This window comes from Cupressus sempervirens, chromosome 5 (genome assembly GCF_028749045.1).
Source record: "Cupressus sempervirens isolate cs-2001-9-10 chromosome 5, ASM2874904v1, whole genome shotgun sequence".
In the NCBI taxonomy this organism is placed as follows: domain Eukaryota; kingdom Viridiplantae; phylum Streptophyta; class Pinopsida; order Cupressales; family Cupressaceae; genus Cupressus; species Cupressus sempervirens.
The window spans coordinates 641,624,660-641,633,228 of record NC_143122.1 but is presented as its reverse complement, the minus strand read 5'-3'; the positions used below and the strand labels follow the sequence as shown (position 1 = coordinate 641,633,228).

Sequence of the window (8,569 nt, the reverse complement as noted above, 5' to 3'; positions counted from 1 at the left end):
TCTTTTAGATGAGTTTGTAGACCATAGGATCTATCTCATTTATAGGGAAGGCAATCAAATAGCAGATAGTTTAGCAAATTTCGAGGTAGATGGGAGCAATTTAGTAATCATAAAGGATCTCTCCCCTCTACCAGAATTATGATGGATCTCACAATTTGGTGTGTGCCCTATCCTCTCAGGTAACTTTATTCTTCCCCAAGTATTGTCTCAATTATTATTTGTCATCTTCTTAATTCATTTGTCCGATTTCTTTGCTCTCATCTATAATCATTCATTAGTATTAGTTAGGGCATTCTTATTGATATAGGTGTAGATCTTATAGCTATATATAAATTTATTTTTACATTTTTTACTAAAGTCATATATATTATCCACTACATATATGTTATATATTATCCCCTCAGATCATGTTTATCTTATAATATCAAGCCTCTAAGTCTCTACCGTGTGGAAGGTATCGATTTAGTTATATTTTTTAGGTATATTAGTTGATGTAAGAGTCCACTTGTAAAGTTTTCCCCATCATGAATTGGGATGGCTCTTCGCTAGCCTTTATGTGCATTATTGGCTTTGGATGAGACAATGATGTTTGCATTATATTAAAATAGAGGCAAGGTAATGCCGAGTGAGAGTAGGTTGCATCATTGAATGACATCATTGCTATCACCTTCTAGAGGCTTCTGCTATCTTTATTTGGGATCTCTCAGTCACACTACCATTTTTTGCCCTCATTTCACAAACATGGAAACAAACATTTGTCTCTTTCATGCATCTAAGAATCAAACCATGTCCTTTTGTGGAAATGTAAAATCGGAGTAATGGAATAGGATCCTCACCCTAGTGGATGATATGTCATGAATTTCCATTAGTAGATCCATCAGAGAAGGGGCCTTCGATTATCAATTCACTTGGAGGACCAATAGTGACATCATCAACTCCTTCATTGGATGCATGGTGAAGGCTTAGGTTGAAGTTGATGCCATTATAAGACTCTATCTAATATATTTGTCCCAACTTGGAGGAAAGGACTAGAGAAAGTAGTGAGAAGTATTGATGATAAATTTTGTATCCCATTGCTAGAGAAGTATATGAAATTGCTACTAGGTGCCCCTGAATTGAAAACTACCTTTCAACGTCTTTCTCTAATAATTTGGGAAAGTGTGGCTTTCTATCACGAATGGCCTAAAATGGAGGTCAGTATCCATTTTATCCTCTACTGGTGAGGAATCATTGCTAAAGATAACAAAGAATGGTTGATGAATTATCTCACTCTGTCCAAAGCATACATACAACTAGGAGTGAACTTTGACAGCTTGGATGCCCTAGAATTTTGCACACCGAGTTTAGAAAAATCTAACAAGGCTAAGACTAGTTTTGAATTCCCTCCTAGATATCATGATGAGAACCCCAATGACATATCGAAAGTCATCATGGTGGTCTAGAAATAAGGTGTGGCCTCTGCTAGTTTTTTGGGTTTTTGATAAAGTATAGTTAGGGGTTTGTTTATAAGTAGATAATCAAGGTGCCATGTATAGTCTGGGTTGGATATAGTCTAATCTAAAGTTATTAAGATGGTCAACAATGGCTTATAGATACCTTCTCTAATGTAAGTGCAATTTATGTATGAAGTTTTGTATTGTAAATATTAGTAGCTATACTATGTTCTGTTAATATGTACTAAATTTGGGCAAAATATAAGAAGTATATTATTACTAGCATTTGTTTGTTAACCTTTTTCTTGGATGATTTAGGATTCATAGTATTTTGGTTTTATATTCTAAACCTTATATCAACAATACTTTATTTAATTTACTTTTGAAAGGGTTTAGTATTTAAAATCTAGTTTAATTTAGCTATTCAATTTTCATAGTTAGCATTATGCTCTGCAAGCATTTCTTTGATCGGTATCTCTACTGGTATTTGGATTGTAGAGCTCTTTAGGATGTTGTATCGATTCAGTAATGCTTTGTAGTTAGGGCTTGTTTTGATAATTTTTAAGACTTGATCATAATTTAAACATTAGATTTAGGGGTTTCATGACCTTGTATCTGACTAAGAGGAGGTGATACAATTTCAATTCTTTGTCTTATTAAACTAGATTAATGGAAAATTTGAATTTCCTCATTTATAATGTCAGATTAGGGTTTGCTTCCTCAAAAATAGGGTTAGGGTTAGTTTGTCTATATAGACCATTAATTAGTACAAAATCAATATCAGGCTCACTGGGTGTTAAGGTTTGAAAATGGATTAAAGGAGGTTGCTTGGATTGTCTATTTATGATCCTTAATTTGTCATCTCGGTTAGTAGTATAGCCATGGTTTGCAACTATTTTTTTGAATTTGAAATTAGTATTTAAGGTAATTTGAATCCAATTTGAACCTTTTTGTATCCTTGAGGAGATCTATACTGAAGCTTCGGGCTAGAGATACTGATTAGATTAGGCTTAATTGTTTTTCTTGATGAGATCACAAGCTCTCAAATTTATGTTAATGCATAGGCTCAGAGGATTTCTAAATTTTGACCACTTTTTTACTAATCACCATTTTTTGATTACAAGTTATTCATGTCTTAGATTCACATAGGTGGCTTTTCTTATAATTGTTAATTTACATAATAACTTTGTTGTTCTATCAAGTTTGATGAAAGGAGCACTACTCTAGCCAAGAAATCTATGTGTTTAAGGGTTTCTATGGACATCAGATTATATGTATTCTAAATTTTCTATTGTTAGTGTATATCCATATTGAAATATTTTGTTAGTAGGGGTATGCCCGTAGTTATGATATAATTTGAAACTTTATTTGATAGGTTATTTGCTCATTGGGGTATGCCCCTTTTATGATGTAATTATTTAGGACTTTATGTCCTAGGCGAGACTAGAGGTTTTCTTCTCTATTCTTTCCTACTAGTGCTTGTTTGAAAGAAGTAAAGCAGCTGTAATATTTTTTAAGTTAATAAAATTAATCAAGGTTTCGACCATTTACCAATAAAAAAAAAATTTTAATTAATTTTATTATATTTAAATTGTTTATAACTTATAAGAAATATCAATTATTATTACAATTATGATTATTTAAAAATATCATAAGAATATTTAAATATATTTATTATCAATTGAAATATATTTATTTAAAATTAGGACTTAAGTAATAATCGACATTTAAGATTATAATTATACTAAGATTATTATATTTTTTATGAAAAGACCTTTTTTATTAATTAAAATAATAAAGATAGATATTCACAAAAAAGGGGCCAAGGAAATTTCTGGCCTAAGGCCTAAAATCAACTATTGATCAAAAAACATATTAGCAAAAATAGAAAACTTTAGGCTACAATAGCAGTGCTAGCCAAAAGAGGGTCTTTATCATTAGAACCCTAGAAATCCTTGGCATCAATGGTTGGCTCAGGAGGAGCCCAACTTCAGTAGCAATAGTATCTTTATCAGCTTCTTCCTCAACCCTGAGAGGAGAAATAGTAAGATCTAGTTGGGGGAAAGCCCACTTGGGGTCATGGGGAGCAAACGACCAACCTGCATCAGCGGCAGCAAGGAGAGCAACTGAGGACCAGCCTGAGCCCAACCTTTGACAAGGCGAGGCCAAGAATTAATAGCCACAAAATCAACCACTAGGAGAGCAACAATGAGGTTGCAACCTAGGGTTTATAAGTGGCGAGTAGAATTGCTTCAACCTCATCGGCAACCATGGAGAGGAGTGCGGTCACCAGAAAAAGTATTTGGAGGTACTCGAGAAAACATATAAGGGGCATTTCCCCAGTGAGAAAGTAGTGCTTGGAAGTGATCTGCTTCCAACACAACCTTGTTAGTTTGTACTTGAATTTGCAACCTGACATTATCACACATACATGCTTTAGAGTACATTGCAACATAAATATCAAAAAAGTTGTGAGAGAATAAAACAACATCACGATCTTTCTAGATTGTACACAATATCTCCATTCTAAAAGCATGCCAAATCTCAACATATCTAAAAGGTAGTTTGGAAGCATCAACAAGAACTATCATATACTAGGTGAAAGCATCTGGATATGAAAATTCAATGTTTTATCTTTTGCCACCATAGTCATAATTTTGATCCTTATCATATAAAACATTGTTTCTTTATACTACTAAATTCTAGTGAAATGTTCTTTTACCTTAATAAAAAAATTAAGTTGTTATTTGATTCAAATATTATCAATAATAAATTTATATTACTATTTTTCTTATGTCGTATTGGTGAAAATTGAATCTGATTTTAATGAATTGATTTTCATTTCAAAATGATATCTTTTGACAAAAAATTCTTTCTATTTATTTTGATATCAAATCTCAACAAAAACAAAATGAGATTTCTTTTTTATTATCAAACTCAATATTCTCATTGAAATGACATTTTTAAATATATTTTACTAAAACTTTTGACTTTTAGTTTAAAAAGTTATAAATAGTTATGAATTATTTTGGTTTTTTCCAAGAAAAAGTCCCACGTGGTTGTACATCCAAATTCAGAAGCATCAATCAACACATAAACCAAGACTTTAAAAAAGGTTGTTTTACTATTTTTGAATTGTATTGTAGTTTCAATGCTTTTGTTTTCAATCACTAATATATCTATTTTGAAATTGAGATGCTTTTGTTCAGAATCACCTACTCTATTGAGTCCTGATACCAGACGATTTTCTAGGCCACTAGGGTCCCTTAAGGCTACCATAATTCAAATCATATCACTGTCAAAGAGTATTCCTCTTAAAAGCCGCTCAGATTCTATTCATTAAGGAAACCGTATCAATATAGCTGTTCAAAATACTTGTGAACGCAAATTTCATCTCTCTTTGCGCAGGGAAATGTCAGAAAGCAGCAGCGTAGTATTATTTGTGGGCAGTATAATCGCAATTGCAGTGGTTTCAGCAGCAGATGATCCGCAGATCACTTACCTCGGCTCCGGATGTAGCGAGAGTATAAGTGGCTGGATCTACAGAAATGTTACTACTTTCAATAACAATCAAGCTGCTGTTTACCAATCGCTTGCCTCAAATCTATCTTCGAATGGATCACATTTCGCCACGTCAGTCATCAACAACGGTACGACAGATCCAGTCTTCGGACTCGCTCAATGCAGAGAATATCTCACGACTAATGAATGTTTAGAGTGCTTCAACGCGGCAAAGGTGAAACTGAAACAACTTTGCCCAAGATCTAACGGAGCAAAGCTTCATCTGGATGGCTGCTTTCTACGTTTTGAGAATAACAGTTTCTTCAATGAGGGAACGGACGGTGGAGATAGTCAGAAGTGTTCCTCGGCCACCGAGTCTGTAGATTTCTCAAACATGGCGCAGAAGCTACTAACTGAGGTCATCGCAAACGTTTCTAGAAACGGTGGTTATGCCGTTGGCTCCCTCGATTCTCTCTATGCTCTTGGTCAGTGCGTGAAAACCCTTGATAACGACACGTGTCAAGAATGCCTCTCGGAAGCTCAGGGGCGTCTTACGACGAATTGTATCCGCAACCGGGAAGCCCGTGCTCTAATGGCCGGTTGTTTTATGCGCTATGCAAATTATCCCTTTTTTTCTCATAATCTCACCGGTACGCCCCAACTTCTTTTTCATAGCTTGCTCTGTTCTGGACTTGTATAGGGGCAGATACTCGGTACTCGATTAGCTTAACTTTCTCTATTGAGATCTCCTAAATAGTTAAATTATTTCAATTTTTTTGGTGTATTTTGTGATTCAAGGGTTTAAAGAAAAGATTTTAGCATTTGAGTATTTAAGGTCTCTTTCTATATTGTGCTTAGAGCTTAAACTGGTAAAAAAATATTATTTTGAAACATTCTTCCAACAAAAACATCACTTTTTGAGGTGAAATGTTTCAGTGGTAGTTACGCAATATTCTTAAAAATAAAAATGATGATCAAAATTTGTAGATTTTTTTGGTATTCCACCATATGTGAGTGAAGAGCTTAAAAGAGCTTAAAATCTTTCATAGGCAACCTGTTATGTCCACCCCTCAATGTTATGTCCACCCCCAAATAAGGGCAAAAATGGATCAATCAGCAACCAAGAAAGTTAAAAATGATCAATTATGAGCACATGTGCTATCATTATTTAGGGTTTCTTATAAACTATGATTAGATGTTTTGATGTAGCAGTAATTCAAATATAGACTACAACTAGTTTAGACTAATGACTATTAGATCTCTTCCCCAAATTAAGTACATTTATATATCTATGGTTTGTATTTGTGTTTAACAGTGTCCCAAGAGAATAAAAGTGGGTCAGATTCGAACACAGTTGCTATATTGGTAGGAAGCATTGGAGGAGGAGGTTTGTTCGCGGCGGTGTGCGTTTCTCTTCTTTGTAGATATTATCAGTGCTGTCGGAAGTTTAAAGGCTTCATACCGTTCTTCGCTAAAGCAGGTGCTTTAAATTTCAGAGCATATTTTATATCTGATTCTTTTCAGATTTTAACGTATTGAGATGAGGGAAAATGAAGAAATTTTTTAATTTTTGTTAAATTTTAGAAATATTAGTACATAAAGAATAGTCAAATTATGTAACATGATAAGATTTGTTTTACGTGTACTCAATTCGAACAAGTGACTGAAGCATAACACAAATTCAAACAAATAAATGTAACTGAAATATAACGTCGTCTAATCTGCAGAGGATGATGTGCGTGCAAGAGAGGCACTGGATCAAGTTACAATTTTCAATTATGAAACTCTACGGGATGCAACTCATAATTTTGATCCGAGCAACCTGCTTGGAAAGGGGGGATTTGGCGAAGTTTATAAGGTTTATAATACAACTTGAAAACAACAATATTGTCTTCTTGAAAAGAATAATATATTAATATTGTCTCCTTGGGTCCCTCAATGATACTAATTCTAAACTGTATTTGTGTTCAGGGCAAACTTGTAGATGGGAAACTGATTGCAGTGAAGAAGCTCAGCGAAAGACAAACAACGCGAGTAATGAATGAATTTTTGACAGAAGTGAAGCTGATCAGCAGTGTTCGTCACCGCAATCTTGTTCGATTGCTTGGCTGTTGCTCGCACGGCAATGAACGCCTGCTCGTTTACGAATTTATGTCAAACAATAGTCTTGACAAACATCTTTTCGGTGCGTAATGATTTAGATTAATCAAGATGTACTATTGAAGTTGGGTTTGCTTGTACTTGATCGCTTATGTGAAATTGTAACATTATATGCAACTGCAGGAGAGAAAGGGATGTTTTTGGATTGGGAAACACGTTTGAATATCATAGTTGGCACAGCTCGAGGCCTTGCTTATCTTCATGAGGACTCGAATGTTCGTATAGTGCACAGAGATATCAAGCCTGGAAACATTCTTCTAGATGATAAATTTCTTCCAAAGATAGCAGATTTCGGATTGGCTAGATTCTATCCTGAAGGGGAATCCCATGTTTCCACCAAAGTTGGAGGAACAATGTAAGCGCACTTACACTAATATTCTAATCAATTATAATCCACCATAAGTTTGCAGATTTAAAACTATTCATATCTAACATATATATTTAAAACAGCGGTTATACTGCGCCTGAGTATGTCATTCGAGGGCAATTAACTGAAAAAGCTGATGTATATAGTTTCGGGGTGGTGGTTCTTGAGATTGTTAGTGGAAGAAAGTGTATAGATGAAAAGTTGCCAGATCCTCTTCAACTTCTTTTGCAATGGGTGTGTTCTCAATCTTCTCAACTGTTGTAACTAGTTATTGCTCTTAATTAATTTGTTCATGAATCATCGGAGCCATATATTATGATGAATACATTGTTAAATTTTGTGGTTGTAGATTTGGCAACTGTATGAGAGGGAGCAAATGTTGGAGGTGGTTGATCCGAAGTTGAAGGGAGAGTACCCACAAGAGCAAATGGTGAAGATAATAACGATTGCTCTACTTTGTGTAAAGGCCATTCCATCCATGCGTCCAAGTATGACCCAAATTGTGTCAATGTTAACAAGTGATGCGGAGATAATTGATCTGCCAAGCAAACCGGCGTTTCTAGAGAGTAATGTAAATGATACAACTCAAACTTCTTCGTCAAGAAATTCAGCACCAGGATCTCATGCATCTGTTACTGTGTCTTTATTCCCTCGTTAGTTATTCCTGTTCACTACTAGGTTGTCACTATATCACCCTACAACTGGCTAGCTTATAATTTAGATAACACTTACTATTCAAATTGATCTTCCTTACACTATAAATTGAATTTTCCATTGTAAATTAATAATAATAAATTAATAGAATATTTTCCCTAGCTTAAATCTGTGCATTTGATGTTCTCATTTCTTGCATCTTGAGAATTTGTTTACTTGATTTCTTTAATATTGACACTTCTTTAGTTGACTCCGAGATTCTACGTAGTAGCACAATGTCGTTTTGAATGAACAATTGTACAATTGTAGTTTGGCAACAAGCATTTGTATTTGATTTACAAATGTTTGGTATGTTGAAGACATGATATCCTAATTATGCGAGGTCATGATCTATGGTTTCCTATGGTTTCCTGGACCATGTTTGGATGAAGGAGGTGTGATTGCCTACATAAGG

General features: G+C 34.4%; 1 protein-coding gene across 1 annotated transcript; it reads left to right on the top strand.

The window, feature by feature from the left end:
* The first annotated feature begins 4,608 nt into the window (after window positions 1–4,608).
* On the top strand, window positions 4,609–8,283 carry LOC149557542 (cysteine-rich receptor-like protein kinase 2). The gene is made up of 7 exons (XM_089832182.1): window positions 4,609–5,584; window positions 6,250–6,414; window positions 6,662–6,792; window positions 6,906–7,119; window positions 7,218–7,449; window positions 7,545–7,695; window positions 7,811–8,283. Exons 1-7 carry the CDS (start codon window positions 4,846–4,848, stop codon window positions 8,117–8,119), a joined length of 1,941 nt encoding a protein of 646 aa, XP_089688308.1. The 5' UTR covers window positions 4,609–4,845; the 3' UTR covers window positions 8,120–8,283.
* The last annotated feature ends 286 nt before the right edge of the window (window positions 8,284–8,569 follow it).

Excerpts from the sequence above, each read along its gene's own strand:
- LOC149557542 (XM_089832182.1), top strand. The coding sequence starts at position 4,846 with ATGTCAGAAAGCAGCAGCGTAGTATTATTTGTGGGCAGTATAATCGCA. Across the intron at positions 5,585-6,249 it reads TTTTTCTCATAATCTCACCG|TGTCCCAAGAGAATAAAAGT; the intron begins GTACGCCCCAAC and ends TGTGTTTAACAG. Across the intron at positions 7,450-7,544 it reads ACCAAAGTTGGAGGAACAAT|CGGTTATACTGCGCCTGAGT; the intron begins GTAAGCGCACTT and ends TATTTAAAACAG.